This window comes from Schistocerca americana, chromosome 6 (assembly GCF_021461395.2).
Source record: "Schistocerca americana isolate TAMUIC-IGC-003095 chromosome 6, iqSchAmer2.1, whole genome shotgun sequence".
Classification (NCBI taxonomy): Eukaryota; Metazoa; Arthropoda; class Insecta; order Orthoptera; family Acrididae; genus Schistocerca; species Schistocerca americana.
The window spans coordinates 482472011-482490153 of record NC_060124.1 but is presented as its reverse complement, the minus strand read 5'-3'; the positions used below and the strand labels follow the sequence as shown (position 1 = coordinate 482490153).

At 45.3% G+C, this 18143-nt stretch overlaps 1 protein-coding gene across 1 annotated transcript in view; it reads right to left on the bottom strand.

Annotated features, from left to right (window-relative positions):
* Positions 1-2950: 2950 nt before the first annotated feature.
* Positions 2951-18143, bottom strand: part of LOC124620224 (facilitated trehalose transporter Tret1-2 homolog) — a 98380-nt gene continuing 83187 nt past the window's right edge. The window contains exon 4 of the mRNA XM_047146891.1: positions 2951-4480. Within this exon, the coding sequence (XP_047002847.1) occupies positions 3075-4480 (1406 nt within the window). The 3' untranslated portion in view covers positions 2951-3074. The remainder of the gene's footprint in view (positions 4481-18143) is intronic.

Sequence of the window (18143 nt, the reverse complement as noted above, 5' to 3'; positions counted from 1 at the left end):
CAAAGGGACTGTATCTGTGACACAGTATCCACAATCAACGTCTATCTTTAGGAGTTCTGGGAACCGGGATGAGGCAAAACTTTTTGTGAAGTGTATATAAAAAATAATAAGAGTGTTAACGTTAATGGCCTAACACTTGCAAACTAATATCTATCCACTGAAAAAGTCTAGTAAATAGAACAATGTAAATCAATATAAACAAACAATAATAGTGGCAACATAAATTGCAAAACACTTTGCTAACGACTTTCTGTCCTTGCAGAAAGTCTAATAAACCCAACAGCGTAAGTCATATGCTTGGAGGAAGTAGCTAATGAAACATGTTCAGTAATATATTCAGAAAGAAAGCAAATTGACTGTGAATGCATCCTCACACGTTTTAGTAAAAGATATAGTTCAAACATACAGGGTGAAAAAAGTCTGTTTTTTTTTCCCCTGGAGAATGGGTGATTATGTCATATGCAAGCATATATAAATTACAATACAAGCAATCAGAGGAGGGCTGATAATCACTGATCACTTGTAATACACAAAAAATATGAATTCGTCTACTGAGGCAGTCCATTATTATATACTAAATTGTTATGATCAAACAGATTTCCAAATACCTTTTGCAATAGAAGTAGGTAATGAACTGCACTCAAAAACATTAGGAAAAGTAAAAAAATCTTAAGAGTGAATGAAACAAGCAATACTTTGAATAAAACTATTACAGACGGAAGGAGTCTAATGGAGTACGGAAAAGAAAACAGTTTCAAAATGGGTAGGATAAAGAAATACAGTAAAAGGATGGCGGAATACTGGACGGAAGGTTAGAGAGAACGGAAAACATGAAGAAGAAGAAGAAGTGAAATAGGTATGTGGTAGAATGAGATTTTCACTGTGCAGCGGAGTGTGCGCTGATATGAAACTTCCCGGCAGATTAAAACTGTATGCCTGACCGAGACTCGAACTCGGGACCTTTGCCTTTCGAGGGCAAGTGGTCCACCAACTGAGTTACCCAAGCACGACTCACGCCCCGTCCTCACAGCTTTTACTTCTGCCAGTACCTCGCCTCCTACCTTCCAAGTTTCAGGTATATGGTACTCAGACAGCGACAATGAGGAATGAGTGAGAAGTACAAGGGGACCAGTTTGACTGTATTTTTCTACAATGTGTACAGGAGTGGACAATGTTGAGCGTGACTAATCTAATTCATTACATAAAATTTCACACTACATGGAAATGAAAGATTGGTTGTGACCACAAAATCAGTAGTGAAATGCAAATAAGCGTCCTAGACAGTTTATGAGTATTCATTACATATGTGAGGCCATTATCTAGAGCTACTAAATCACTTAGTATAATTTATTAATTTTTCAGTGCTCAGTTTTCTGAAAATAGTTGCGTTCCTTATCGTCATTAATACTGTCATGTTTATCCAAATGCCGTGTGTAAAGTTGCACATTAGCACCCTTCATTTTTTAGTCCTCGTCCTGTTCTGAAGATATTTCAAACACAAAGTGTGAGCAGTTATAAGGTAATGCCGCACTGTAGTACAAGCCACTGTTCCTGATTCGTGCACATTGTTCATCGCTTGACGTGTGAATGATAGCGCACATCGTTTGGATTAATATCCATGTCCATAAAGACATCTTAGCATACCTTCCCTAATACGAGGGTCACTCGAAAAGAAATGCACAATATTTTTGTAAAAATACAGTTTTCATTCTGCATGTGTGAAGGATTTACAGTGTGTAGATACATCCTTCCCGCTTGTTTTCAAATTTAGTTCAACCTGTTCCCGTGAGTGCCGTCATCACAACATGTCTTCAAGATGGCTGCTACACTAGACTTTCGTCAGAAGCAACGTGCTGTTATAGAATTCCTGTGCTGTGAAAACGAGACAGTGGGAAACATCCACAAGAAGTTGAAAAAGGTTTATGGAGATGCTGCTGTCGATCGCAGTACAGTTAGTCGGTGGGCAAGCAGGTTACGTGATGAAAGCGGGCACGGCAATGTTGGAGATTGTCCTTGCAGCGGCAGGCCTCGTACTGCACACACTCCAGACAAAGTGCAGAGAGTTAACGAATAGGTGACTGCTGACAGACGCATCACAGTGAACGAATGGTCACGCTACGTTGGGATAGGGGAAGGAAGTATTTGCAGAATACTGAAAGTGTTGGCGTTTGTGCCAGGTGGGTTCCCAGGATGTTGACAGTGGCTCACAAAGAAACAATAAAAACGGTATGCAGCGAACTTTTGGAACAGTACAAGAATGGTGGAGATGAATTTCTTGGAAGAATTGTGACAGGTGATGAAACATGGCTCCATCATTTTTCATCAGAGACGGAGAGGCAATCAATGGAGTGGCATCATGCAAATTCACCCAAGAAAAAAAATTCAAAATCACACCTTCTGCTGGAAAAGTTATGGCTACGGTGTTTTTCGATTCCGAAGGACTCTTGCTTGTGGACATCATGCCAAGTGGAACCACCATAAATTCTGATTCATATGTGACGACACTGAAGAAACTTGAAGCTCGACTGAGTCGTGTTTGACGACATCGGCAATGCACTGCCACATGTCAGTCAAAAACCCATGGAAGCGATCACAAAACTCGGATGGACAACACTGAAACGCCTGCCTTACAGTCCTGACCTGGCTCCATGTGACTATCATCTCTTTGGGAAACTGAAAGACTCTCGTCGTGGAAGAAGGTTTGAAGATGATGCACGCTGCCAAACAGTGGCTCCAGCAGGCTGGTCCAGAATTTTACCGCGCGGGTGTACAGGCGCTGGTTCCAAGATGGCGTAAGGCAGTTGAGAGGGACGGAAATGATGTGCAGAAATGAAAATATTGTTCCTAAAGGATGTATCTACACACTGTAAAACTTTCAAACATGTAGAATAAAAGATGGATTTTATAAAAAATAGTGTGCATTTCTTTTGGAGTGACCCACGTACGTGCAAGGAAGACGACTACACCTGTTGCTCAGGTGCACTGGACAGCGGCTTCGACATCCGCTGTGAAACTTCTGTTAACTCGTTCGCCGCATCTAAATTTCTGATTATTGTCTATTAAGAATATCCTGCTTACGTTTGGCTCTCGACTGCAGTGACCTGATTATATCGATGTTTATGTGCCCTAGTTTTCTTCGATTCACCTCTTAGATCAGAAATAATGTCCTTTATGGGGCGATTTTTAGTTTCTGGCAAAAATAGTAGTATATACACGTTGCTAAGTATGCAGGAGACGGCATAAAACCAGTAACATCCGTAGGGCTGCAGCCAGACGACCAGCACGACATAGAGTTTCAAAACCGCCGTTGTGGCAACAGTCTGCAGGGCGAGTCCGACAGAAATGGCGACGGGTAGCGCGTCCGGAGAGAAGAGTTCGTTCAGAATTACGAAGAGCAGAGACCCGATGCCGATGGCGCCGAGCACGAGCGAGAAGGACATGACAGAGGCGGGCAGCCACCAGACGGGGTCCACGTCGTAGCCGCTGGCTTGGGCGAAGAAGTATCCGCCGAGGGCTGTGAGGCAAGCAGCCATGCCGGCATTAGTGGCCAAGAGGAGAGGCCGCCTTCCGGCTCGGTCCACCAGCGCCGAAGACAGGAAGGTCGCTGCGAACTGGAGGGTCGCCACCACGACGGCGGACCAGGCGGCGGAGCCTCCGTTGCCCGTCGACGACAGCATCTCGACCACGTAGTTGAGGATGGTCATGCCGCCACTCAGCTGCTGGTTGAGGATGAGCACGACGAGTGCGATTAAGCCGCGGCGGGCGGCGCGATCTTTGAAGAACTCTGGTATGGACAGCCGCTTGTGGCCCTTTTCTACCGTCCCCGAACTCAGAGTGGACTGTAGGGCCTTGAGCTCTGCGTCGACGTCGTGGCCGGCGGCACGGAACCAGCGCAGCGACTCTGCGGCTTCTTCGCTTCTGCCTTTGGAGAGCAGGTACTGAGGAGACTCTGGCAGGAAGAAGAAGGAGCACAAGTAGAGTGCTGGGAGGACTACGGCGCCGGCGCACACGATCCGATAGGGAGCCACGGCGCCGACGATGTAGGCGACCAGCACCCCCGCGTTGAACATCAGGGCGAAGAAGGTGCCGAGCGACCCTCGCACGTGTTCCTGGGCTGCCTCGGAAATGTACGTGGTGGACATCACAGGCGAACAGCCTGCGCCGAACCCGGTGAGCACTCGTCCAAGTAGCAGCACTGGAAAGGACGGAGCAAACATGACGGTGAGGCCGGCCAGAATGTCGAAGGCGCCAAGCAGGTAACCGGCCAGCTTGTAGCCCCATCGTCGGCTGACAGCGCTGGAAACTGCTGGGCCCGGCATCGAGGCCATTACCATCAGCGAAGCCACCCAGGATGACTCGTCCCTGGTCAGTGGCCGGTCCAGCGGGTTCACGCTCGGCTCCGTCGTGTTGCTCTCCAGCACGGGGAGAGAGACAGCGCTCCATCCGACAATGTATCCAGTGTTCATGGCCACGACATTCGCTGGAAGAAGCAGATGTCTGTATTTAGTATTACAAAACTGTTGTAATAAGCACTGAAGATAGCACAGTACACTTCAAATGGTTCAGATGGCTGCGAGCACTATGGGACTTAACATCTGAGGTCATCAATCCCCTAGAACTTAGAAGTACTTATACCTAACTAACCTAAGGACATCACACACATCCAGGCAGGATGTCGCGCGTATCGGTAGCGCGGTTCCAGACTGAAGCGCCTAGAACCGCTCGGCCACATCGGCTGGCGCACAGTTTACTTCACAACATACTATTCACTCTAAAACTACATTTCAAAAACACCTCAATCTCTAATTACGTAATCTAGGATCTTTTTGACGATTTAAAAATGGAATAATGCGTGCTAAAAACAGGACATAGAGCCAGTGCATCGAATCGAAAGTCAACCGACACTCGGAAAACTGTCCGAACTCCCGAGAACTGCTTATCAGTTTACAGGCAAGCCCCCGTCATTCATTAATATAACGTGCCCAAACGCTGAACATGCTACACAAGCAACAATTACTTGTAAATTCTCTGTGAGGAGTTTGGTAACGACATAATTTCCAAAAATGCTTCTGCCGATTGGCCGCCTTGCTCGTCTGATCTGATCGTGCCAGACTTTGACCTACGGGGTTATTTACAGGCGACAATGTACAACAACCGCACGGGAAAAAAAGATTCAAATGGCTCTGAACACTATGAGACTAAACATCTGAGGTCATCAGTCCTCTAGAACTTAGAACTACTTAAACCTAACTAACCTAAAGGCATCACACACATCCATGCCTGAGGCAGGATTCCCACCTGCGTCCATAGCAGTCTGGGGGTTCCGCACTGAAGCGCCTAGAACCGCTCGGCCACGCACGAAAAGCTTACAACAGTTAAAAGATCGAACTCACGAGGAAATTTCCAGAGTTCCTCCTGCAGTTACCAAACGTGTTCAAAAACTGAGTGAAATGCCTCGAGTAATATGAATACAAAAAAAAAGAAAATGTTGAAATGTGTGTGAAATCTTATGGGACTTAACTGATAAGGTCATCAGTCCCTAAGCTTACATGCTAGTTAACCTAAATTATCCTAAGGACAAACACACACACCCATACCCGAGGGAGGACTCGAACCTCCGCCGGGATCAGCTGCACAGTCGATGACTGCAGCGCCTAGACCGCTCGGCTAATCCCGCGTGGCTACATGAATACCAGGTGTAGAAGTTTAATACCGGAATTTCCATACAGATGGTGCTAGCTGTCAGTGTAGGGCCTGCGAGACCGCGTCTGCAGCGCCATCTGCTTCCTGTAACGGCTGACGACGAATGTCAACACACTAGAAATGGGGGATCTGCTCCTGAACTGATTCATAGAGTTGAATCTTTCAAAGGAGTGAACAATCAGTGATTCGGAAAAAAAGAACGGCAGCTCCAAACGTTTCCCACAGCAGAGAGAGAGAGAGAGAGAGAGAGAGAGAGAGAGAATCGGAGCAGATCAGCAGGGCCTCTGCTGGTGAGAGCACACTGCACGCCACACAACACAGCCTGCGCCAGCCTCTGCCCTGCCTCTGCTTTAGCTGCCTGCATTGTGCAGTGCCCCATTGGATTTCGTGTTTCACATATGCCGTGCCGTCTCTGTGCTTCCTCTGCCGCGTGGAGTGTCTGGCGCACCTTAATTAGCATCGGACTCCGTCGGCGGTCGTTTCAGTCGCACGTCCTGTCCTCTGGGCAGTTGATGCGAGCAACAGGACAGAGGGCCTCCTAACGGAGAACATAAGAACTACTTGCGACAACCTGCTCGCAAGAGAACAGACGATTTGTCTCGGAGCGGGTGATTGGTGACCGTTCACCGCTCCCCCCACCCTCGGAACTAGCCCGCTCAACGCTCACCCCACCGTTCTCGGCTCTAGCCAGAGCGTTGAGCAAAGAAACTCAGGTGTCACTCTGGTCTCTGCAGTCTTAGCTCACGCAGTAATACAGCTCGCGGCTCCACCTGCTTGACTCAGCGCCTCTGCATCGGAGATCTTCTCTACTGGATATTGTTCTTCGTAGTAATACCGGTATGTATATTACATAATTATGTTATGTATACATCGTTTGTTTTTATTTTATTTTTATTTGTTTAAACTGATAAGATTAGGTTCCTGACGACTCCTCTTACTATAGGATTTTTTATTATGGACACTCGAATTTACGCTTTAATTACGAGCAAACCGATAAACCCATCGCAAAATGTGATGCACCAATATTTTCCTTGTTTTATTTTGCGTAAGGCTATATGCAGCACTTTGGTCTTACAGTCAAATTTATATATTTTTTTCTTATTGCAGTACGGATTTTGCGATTTTAGGCGTCTTCAGAAAGCTACATCAGTTCCCTGTGAGCGTATCTTCTCAAAAGCAGGACAAATATGCAATGACAGAAGGAACAGACTCACTTCGAGTAAAACTGAACAAATTTTATTTATAAACCAGAACATTGATTGGTTTTTCCTATAATATATACTCACTGTTTGTGTCGACTATGCATACTAAAATATATTACAGTTTTTGTATGTTACTTTTTATGCAATTAAAGTTTGTTTACATAATATGAATCAGTCTTAGTTTCAAAATTTCCCTACCTGATAAAAATACTTAGAATTTTATTGTAATATTTTTATTTTTTCCACCAGATGAAATGTATAACTTTTCTATCTCAAAGTGACTCAGGATGTAATATAAACTTATCAGTGATTTTTTCCTTCATTGCGGACTGCAGTCATTCTGTACTTTATGAATGAAAATGCAACAATTTGATTAAGTTTCATTATTACTTCATTTCACACTATCACTATTTAGATGTAGAGGTTTGTTTTGCGGGGCACTCAAAAGTGTCGTTATCAGCATGGTGTTTTAGCTTTGTAGCCATTATCATGTGCAAAGGTGAAATATTTACACTCCTGGAAATTGAAATAAGAACACCGTGAATTCATTGTCCCAGGAAGTGGAAACTTTATTTACACATTCCTGGGGTCAGATACATCACATGATCACACTGACAGAACCACAGGCACATAGACACAGGCAACAGAGCATGCACATTGTTGGCACTAGTACAGTGTATATCCACCTTTCGCAGCAATGCAGGCTGCTATTCTCCCATGGAGACGATCGTAGAGATGCTGGATGTAGTCCTGTGGAACGGCTTGCCACGCCATTTCCACCTGGCGCCTCAGTTGGACCAGCGTTCGTGCTGGACGTGCAGACCGCGTGAGACGACGCTTCATCCAGTCCCAAACATGCTCAATGGGGGACAGATCCGGAGATCTTGCTGGCCAGGGTAGTTGACTTACACCTTCTAGAGCACGTTGGGTGGCACGGGATACATGCGGACGTGCATTGTCCTGTTGGAACAGCAAGTTCCCTTGCCGGTCTAGGAATGGTAGAACGATGGGTTCGATGACGGTTTGGATGTACCGTGCACTATTCAGTGTCCCCTCGACGATCACCAGTGGTGTACGGCCAGTGTAGGAGATCGCTCCCCACACCATGACCCGGGTGTTGGCCCTGTGTGCCTCGGTCGTATGCAGTCCTGATTGTGGCGCTCACCTGCACGGCGCCAAACACACATACGACCATCATTGGCACCAAGGCAGAAGCGACTCTCATCGCTGAAGGCGACACGTCTCCATTCGTCCCTCCATTCACGCCTGTCGCGACACCACTGGAGGCGGGCTGCACGATGTTGGGGCGTGAGCGGAAGACGGCCTAACGGTGTGCGGGACCGTAGCCCAGCTTCATGGAGACGGTTTCGAATGGTCCTCGCCGATACCCCAGGAGCAACAGTGTCCCTAATTTGCTGGGAAGTGGCGGTGCGGTCCCCTACGGCACTGCGTAGGATCCTACGGTCTTGGCGTGCATCCGTGCGTCGCTGCGGTCCGGTCCCAGGTCGACGGGCATGTGCACCTTCCGCCGACCACTGGCGACAACATCGATGTACTGTGGAGACCTCGCGCACCATGTGTTGAGCAATTCGGCGGTACGTCCACCCGGCCTCCCGCATGCCCACTATACGCCCTCGCTCAAAGTCCGTCAACTGCACATACTGTTCACGTCCACGCTGTCGCGGCATGCTACCAGTGTTAAAGACTGCGATGGAGCTCCGTATGCCACGGCAAACTGGCTGACACTGACGGCGGCGGTGCACAAATGCTGCGCAGCTAGCGCCATTCGACGGCCAACACCGCGGTTCCTGGTGTGTCCGCTGTGCCGTGCGTGTGATCATTGCTTGTACAGCCCTCTCACAGTGTCCGGAGCAAGTATGGTGGGTCTGACACACCGGTGTCAATGTGATCTTTTTTCCATTTCCAGGAGTGTATTACATATCTGACATGTCTGAATGATTGTTGTCACGATATTACAATCATTCAGACATGTCAGATATTTTATGACTATTTCACCTTTGACCATGATAATGGCTACAAAGCAAAAACCACGATAGTGCAAAATAAATCAATAATTAAAAACTTTGTCATATCGTGGAAATTTTAATAAACAATACAAAATTCTTACTCATTATCTGTGTTACTTCAAAATAGGATCATATAAGATCAAAATACGGGCCTAGTACTGGAATAAACCAAGTTTAAAGGGCAATGTGCCTTCCATTTGTTTTCTATTGTGAATGAGTGGTGAGTCATGAAAAAGAGCTAGTTCATTTCAGGGAGTGAACAGTTCTGATCCAATCTCTGAAAAGAACAGTTTTGCCCATCTCTACAACACACAGTAACCCAAGTTCCATACATCGGTATCTGTTTGAAACCCTCAAACATGTCGAGTTTTGTGCCTGCGAACAACGATGTGCGGACAACATTCGTTTTTTGTTATCATTTGAAGAAAACTGCTGTAGAATCGCTCGTCGAAGCTTTCAGCGGACATGCTCTTGGGAAAACACCATGTTTCGAATGGTTCAAAAAACTCAAAAGTGGTGACTTTGACGTGGGAAACGACGAGCGCGGGGAACCACCGAAATAGTCCGAAGACAACGAATTGCATGCCTTATTGTATGAAGACGATACTCATACTCAACAGGAACTCGCGGAACAATTGAATGTGATGCAGAAAGCCTCTTCGGTTGAAAGCTATGGGAGAGCTGCAGAAAGTGGGAAAATGGGTACCGTATGAACCGAATGAAAGACAGCAAACAAATCGAAAGACCACTTGTGAAATGCTGCTCGCCAGATACGAAAGAAAGTGGTTTCTCTGTCTAATAGTGACAGGTGATGAAAATGGATATATTTTGAGAATCCCAAGCGTCGTAAATCATGGGTGAATCCAGGCAAACCATCGACATCCACTGCAAGACCAAATCACTTTGGAAAGAAAAGAATGCTCTGTTTTTGGTGGGATCAGAAGGGTGTCATGCATTATGAGCTGCTGAAACCTGGTGATACCGTGAACACTGGTCGCTACCAACAGAAAATGATCGATTTAAATCGAGCATTACTTGAAAAACGACCGGAATATGGAAAAAGGCAACGCAAAGTAATTTTGCTCCATGATAACGCCCCATCACACACAGCAAAAGGGCTCAGTCAAACGATCGAGGCGTTCAGTTGGGAAATACTAGGGCATGCGGCTGATTCTTCGGACTTGTCTCCGTCCGATTATCATCTATTTGCAACATTGGGACACACTCTCGCTGAACAACGCTTCAGTTCGTATGATGTACGAAAATGGTTCGCTTCCAAAGAAGAACTTTTTTGGCGTGGAATTCATAGCCTGCCGGAGAGGTGGGAGAAATGTATAACTACCAATGGTGATTTTTTTGAATAAAATATTGTTTATCAGTTTCAAGCAGCTGACGTGTAATTATTGCAACCGAATTTCGATTTCATTCCTCTACACCTGATAAATGTCCTAATTTGTGTGTAAAATGTTCAGCACTGTTTCGTGATTAGAATGCGTGTTATTCAAATTTAAAATCGTCATTGTGAAACACAGGTCGTTGACACGTAAGATAAATTTTGTCAGGAGTTGTAATTGCTAATGCACTGTGTCCAAAATGTACAAAGTTGCTAATAATAACGTTTAAGGCTCAACAAATCAAATTCTACAGGAGTTATTTCATCATACAAAATGGTAGCGTCAACAATAACAGTGTGTTATCTTTCATCAGATATAGCAGTGATACATATTTCTGCCGATGTAAGCCATTACACAACATCATTATTCCACTTGAACGCAATATGTGAGGAATACATGAATACACCGTAACAGACGTTTTTTTAGTTCCCTTGGAATTTAAGGGAAAAGATTAATGAATGCGGGTTAGAGCCGAGGTTCTCACCAGACTAGTGGTAATGTGCCAAGTGAATGAATAGGACACGTGCAACTAGGTCTCGCGCTGTGAGGGCTCCGTAAAAACTTAATCATTTATACTACTGGTCAAAAAATTCGCTCATCGATGATAAAATCTGTATACTTCGTACTTATGTACAAACACGTCACACGAACGAAATAGAGCAACAAAATTATTATTAGGTACAAGACAATATGGTTTAGATTTTAACCTCTTTAAATAATACATCATTTACCATCAGAACAACTCCACAAACTCTTGGCATTCTGCAGATTTTGTAATGTTTCTCCAGTTTTTGCAGTCCAACATACATGCAATTTACTCCATAGATCTTCAACATTAGATGACCTCAGTTTTCTGACCTCCGTTTCAATTTCGTCCCATAAGAGTTCAATGGGATTTAAGGCAGGTGGATTACATGCCCAAATCATATTCTTCAGTTCCCCACATATCTCTTTTCTATTGACATATCCTATGCACAATTCAGAATCATGTTTGGGATCATTGTAGTGCTGCAGAAGAAACCCACAACTAATACGTCTCTAGCCAACTGGAACTACATTGTTGATCAGTGTCCTGTGATATCCTTCCTTTTTTAATGTTCCATTAACTGTCACTACATCACAGACTTTATCACTCGCAAAACATCCCTGCACCATGACCGACCCTCCTCTATGCTTCACCGCAGGCGTCACACATTGACTCTTCATACGTTGTCCACGAAGTCGACGAACAAACAATCGGCGATGACTTCCAGATACTTCAAGCTTCAGTTCGTCCGTGAATAACACCTTGGACCATTGCTCCACGCTTCAGTATTTACGTTGCTTTGCCCACTGCCATCGTTTCATATCATTTTGTTTGCGCAATAGAAGTATTTGGACCCCTGCAACCTACATAAACCTTGTTCACGGAGGCGACGTTGCAAAGGTGAGACAGAGATTGGAGCTCCTCACATACTATATACGTCCCCGTGAATTTTAGGAGTGTCGAATCCTCTGTCGTTTACTCCATACAGCACATGAACTAATCTGCCTTCTATCCTAGCAGATTACGTTAGAAATTCCATGAGGTTGATCGTAGATGACGCTGGTGTTTAGATGAGAGGCAGTAAAGCCCAAAAATTGTAGCTAAATGCTAGATGACCTGCAAAGGACGGACGCTTGGTGCAGGGATGGGCAGTTCACTCTCAACATAAAAAAATGTAGCAGAAAACTCATTATTATAGAATCCACCAGAAAAATGTATACACCCTTTGTCAGGCTCTATCGAGATATCGATATTGTCGTTCGATTTAACTTATAAGTGTGTTGTAGTATGGTCTTTGGTTCAATAGATGTTAGTACTTTCATCTCGTGACTTAGAAAACAAGATGGCTGGAGCACGCTTGACATTGGTGCAACGAAAATGTATTGTGAAGTGGTTTTTCAACTCGTGATAATGCCGTTGAAGTGCAACGTCAGTGAAGGCGGGAGTTTGAAACAGAACCGCAAATCCGCCTGACAATTAAAAGCATCATTGACAAGTTTCAATTGCATGGAACGATTTGTGATATTCACAAAGGGCTGGCTGCGATGGCCGAGTGGTTCTAGGCGCTTCAGTCCTGAACCGCGCGACTGCTACAGTCGCAGGTTTGAATCCTGCCTCGGGCATGGATGTGTGTGATGTCCTTAGGTTAGTTAGGTTTAAGTAGTTCTAAGTTCTAGGGGACTGATGATCACAGATGTTAAGTCCCATAATGCTCAGAGCCATTTGAACCATTCACAAAGGAAGATCAGGAAGATAGCGTACAGCTATGAGTCCTGCTTCGTCGGCTCTCGTGTTGTAAACGTTTGTTAATTCTCCACAGAAATTTGCTACGCAATGTGCACGTGAAGTGTGGGTTAGCAGTACAAGTGTACGAAAAAATCTGAAAGCTGCAAAGTGGAAAGTTTACATTCCACAACTACTGCACTCGATTAATGATGACGATCCTGATCACCGAACGCAATTTTTCGAACGGTATCAGCAAATGGTAACTGATGAAGAACAATTTGTGACGAAGGTAGTGTGGAGTGACGAGGTACAATTTAAACGTGATGCAACCGCGAATCGGCATTACAGTGAGTACTGGGCACCGGAAAACCTGCTTGTTAATGTGGATAAAGCGGTCAATCTCCTAGGTGTTCAAGTGTGGTATGGACTATCATCTAGGGGCTTTAAGGACCTTTTTTCTTTGATGCTACTGTCACTGGAGAAGTGTACCTGGAAATGTTACACACATCATTTTTTCCAGGTATACGTGAGCTTTGTGGAGCTGATGAAGAGGTCTTCTACCAACAGGAGGCCGGCCGCGGTGGTCTAGCGGTTCTAAGCGCGCAGTCCGGAACCGCGCGACTGCTACGGTCGCAGGTTCGAATCCTGCCTCGGGCATGGATGTGTGTGATGTCCTTAGGTTAGTTAGGTTTAAGTAGTTCTAAGTTCTAGGGGACTGATGACCACAGTAGTTAAGTCCCATAGTGCTCATAGCCATTTGAACCAAAAGGACGGGGCGCCACAACACTACCAGCTAGCGTAAGAGCTTTCGTGGTTGACAATTTTCCGGGGCATTGGATTGAGTTCCATCCACGGTCGCCAGATCTAATTCCTATGGACTTTTACTTGTGGGGAACTGTGAAAGATAACGTTTATCGACGTATGCCACGCACCCTGGAGGAACTTCGTCAGGAGATTACAGCTACATGTGCACCGATCTCCACTGTAACATTGACTGATGTAGTTGCGGCGACCGCTCGTCGTTCAGTTATATTTATAGCTGCCAACGGTGAACATTTTCAACATTTAAAGTAACCATGTGCTAAACTGAAGGATGTACAACATGTGTGATCAATTATTAAATGTAAAATAAACACATGAGTAATACTTTTCGTTCGTTAAAGTGTGTATACATTTTCCTGACGGACTCTCTATAATGACGCGGTTGCAGAACAATCAGTGGAAGCAGTCACGTTCATAAAATATCTAGGACTATTTGCAATTTAAAGTGGAACGACCACAGGAAACAAATGGCAACTGTAGCATATGCCAGACTTAGAATCATTAGAAAACCGCTGAGCAAGGGTGCCAATACCCGAGGGCAAGGCAAGCCTCGTCAAACTGCCCGTCAAGGAAAGGAAAGTAATTAGTGTAGTCAGGTGTTTTTCTATCAAGAAAAGTAGGTATACGCTGGTTTCCAACATGGGCAGAACCGGAACTTTTTAGGGCTGTTCACAAGTCACCATTCGCCTTCCAAAATATTAAAAATACTCCACCCTTCCAGGTCTAGGCCTCCCCCCATTGCCCCTCCCCCCTACGAACTACCCCCCTCCCCCCATACGAACTACCACATGGAGCACTTGCTCCTCACGAAGTCCAGTCCATCCACAAGGGAGATTGAATATTTCTCGTCAGTCGTGGAACCGTACCGATAGTATTGATAATGAAAAGAGAGAAAATCGAAAGAAGAGCTGCGCGTTTCGTTACAGTTTCATTTAACAAGGGCGAAAGCGAGACGGAGATTCTCAGCCGAGTCCAGTGGCTCTCGCTGCGAGAGAGGCGTTTTGCATCACGGTGTGGTCAACTGTATGTTCCTAGAAGAGGCAAACAATGTATTAATTCCTCTTGTATACAAGGGTAAGTCAAATATTATCCGCAGTTTAGTTATATTTTTGTTTATGTTTGTAGTACTGTCGTCTTACATTGATGACGCGTGCCTTGTTTATTTGTTGTTACACCTTTGCAATTTTCAAGGAGCTAGGGTAGTTTCGTTATCGCTGCCGTGCTGTTAACCACGGCTGCTCCGCTGTCTATTTGCACCATAGAAGACCGACGTTCAGTGATCCGTTTTTTGTGGTCGGAAGGCGTATCAGGGGCCGAAATTAATCGAAGACTTCCGGTACAGTACCCGTACTGTACTGAAAGTCTTCGATGAATTTCTGCCCCTGATACGTGTTTTGCCACAACGGAGTGTCTACGAATGGATTGAAAAATTCCGAAACAGTCGCACAAGTTTTACGCACGATGAAGGACCCGGACGAAGACACCCTTGAGCGTTCACGTGAAATGATTCTCTTAGACAGACGATTAACTCTTGACGAATTGGCACATCTCTGCAAATTAGTCACGGTTCTGCCTACGATATCATCCACAACAGACTTGGGTTTCATGAAGTTTGTGCAAGATGGGTCCCAAAACAACTCACACAGTAGCATAAACAAACGCGCTTGGACATCTGCAAAAAACGTTTGGATCGCTATGGTAGCGAAGGGGACAACTTCTTAGGCAGGATCATTACTTGTGACGAAACATGGATCCGTCATTACGAGCCGGAGAGTAAACGGCAGAGTATGGAATGGAAACATCCGAATTGGTCTTGCAAGAAAAAGTTCAAGACCCAACCGTGCAGGAAAACTGATGTTTACGGTTTTTTGGGAAGCACAAAGTCCAGTATTGGAACATTATGGGGAAAGGGGCACAACAATAAACAGTGTATGTTACAGTGAGATGCTTATTGCCAGTCTAAAGACTGCAGTTCGGAGAAAACGCCGAGGATTCCTGTGCCCATCGCGCAGTCTTCCTGTGTACAAGTCATTGAAGGCAATAGACATTGACCTTGCTGGGCAATTCAATAAGCAGCAGCTTATTGGTGGACCGAATGTCGTCTGTGGACTGAGAATGCAGTTCACTTGTGATGTTTCTGCTGTGTTTGGAGGCAGTACATGGCTGACCTTGGCTGCTGTATGGGGGAATGATTATGGTGGCCCTGAAGCTTTCCCCGATCCAAAAATTTTGGCTTGGAAGACTTGGAGTATAGCTGAGAGTACAGGTCTACTAGCGAAGGTTTCCTATGGTACTTTGGTGTCAGGCAAGCCTTTTAATTTGTCTACAAGAAGAAAGAAGAAGCTGAATGCAGACGACTACCTGTTTATATGTAGTTTGGCACATTAATGTCTACGGTGTACATTATAGCTCACCAGTAAGAAACTGCCGCAATAAAGCAGGAAGAAGCTGAATGCAGACGACTACCTGTTTATATGTAGTTTGGCACATTATTGTCTACGGTGTACATTATAGCTCACCAGTAAGAAACTGCCGCAATAAAGCCCACATCCAAAGGCAAGGTAGTCAATGAAGCAATGTCCTTAAGACTGAAAGCATATTTAATACTGACACCAACATCCATCTACATCAGAACTGTCAAGAGAGAGTGTGCAGCTATTTATACAAACATCGAATATTCCAGTATGCAAATAAGTATCCAAATATCGAATATAAAGCATTATACAAAAACTACTAAAGTAAGATATTTTAAATAATCTTCGAGAAATGATAAATACTAAATAACCGCTTCTGGTCAGGTTTTGAACGGGCGACCTACAACAGGCCAGCGATTGAAGCCAACCGCTATGCCACACGGCATGCACCGCAGCACTTGCCGCTGCTTCCTCCCTTGCTTCCCCCCCCCCCCCCCCCCCCCCCCCACACACGCACACACACATTTCAGAAGTTCTCACTGGAGTCGGGAGTCGACTATAGGACTCTTTAGCTAGACCTTGCCAGTGATCCTCTGTATAGTGGCAGTGACGGATCCTTGTGCTCTAGCCGTGTTCTTACATCCTCTTCACTGTGATGAACACCAAGGGTAGCCCCTCCCGTCGAAGCTTCGCGATCATCGAGTGGGCTTCAGTATCCTTGAATCTCCCATCGTCGATCCGCACCTCTGAACTATAACAGGGCTTCATACGGAGGACATCGTCCACTTCTCGGGGCTTTTGTCATCTTTGTGGACACAATTCTCGACTTCATATATGACGGCCGACCAAACGACGAAGGATACGATACTGCTCAAAGCAGCCCTCTAGCACCTTTTCTGGTAGCCCCATTTTCTGCACTTACTGCACAGGTCTAGAAACCCATACCAAGTCTTCCAGACTATATCCCCCTTTATGGTTCTTGGTGTTATAGCGCCCTTGGTCTTACTCCCGGATGCCCAGGATCCATATGCTAGCCAGCAGCCTACTTTCTTCAGATCTGCTCGTGAGGTTTCGCAAAGTCATCCTGAGCATCGTCCAATTAAAACAGGCACAGTGTACTTATTGTCGTTCCGGTTTTGCAACTGTGGAGCGAGAAGAAGGCTGGTGTGAAGTGTGTGTTGTATGCAGATGTATGCCAGCCTCTCTGTTCGACATCAACGTACATATCTGCCGATGCCTCATTAAAACATTCTGTGGATGGTAGGCATCCAGTGAGTAACTTCGCTGCCTTCGACTGGAAAACTTTTGCACCCTCAGAGATTAACACAGGAGCGCTCTGTCTTTCCAAATGATGTCTTCCACAAGGAACTCTGCAATTTCCAGAGTTTTGGCAGCCAGTACAGATTTGGTGACAGCATTGCTGGTGAGACAATCAGTGCAGACTGTTATCCATCGATTCGCATTTATCGACTTCCCAAGCTGTCTATTCCATTTCGGATGCAAAGGTGCTGCTGCACGTGGAGAAGACTTTCTTTACGGTGGCTTATTTAGTGTCCAACAGTAGAGACATGGCCACTGATACCTCCTGCATATTCATGAAACGCAAATGAACAAATGTTGGTGTGTCTTGGAAATACCTTAGGATAGGTCGCTGTAGATGAGCTGGGATGACTAGCAACTTTTCATGCCCCAGTAGATCATAATTCTGTTATCCAATGCTTTGTTTATTAATTTGAATTACCCATCGGTCGTTTCCTCCTTCTTCAATGGTACTATGGCTTTGAGCAATGCTGGATCTTATCTCTGTTCAGCAGCAATGACATTTAATGCAGCGATGACTGAAAATTCATCCACGCTGCTGTGTTCCACCTAAATATTCTTTGACAGGCAGTTGACGTCCTTGTGTTTGCATCTGCTTTTGCATATCGCTGTGGGGTCATTCTCATGAAGCCTCAGTGACGATCTTGGCTAGTAACCCAACACACCATGAGGCTAGTTAGCCAGAATAGAGAATAATGGTGCGTCACGTCAGTGAATGGTTTGCCAGATAAATTTGGGCAGAACTTGGTGATGGCCCAGACAACTGAAAGGCACTCTTTCTCGTTTTAGAGTAGTTCATCTTGGAATCGGAAAGTGTAGTACATTGGAAATATAAGCTACCACCTTTTCAGCACCATGCTGAATTATCATTAGTACAGCACCTATCCCATACCAACTATCGTCAGTGTGAAGTTCTGTCTCTTCGTTCTTGTCATACAATGACATGCCTGCCATCATTGGCGATGATAAGGCGCAGACGAATAGCGAAATTCTGCATGACTCACTGAAGT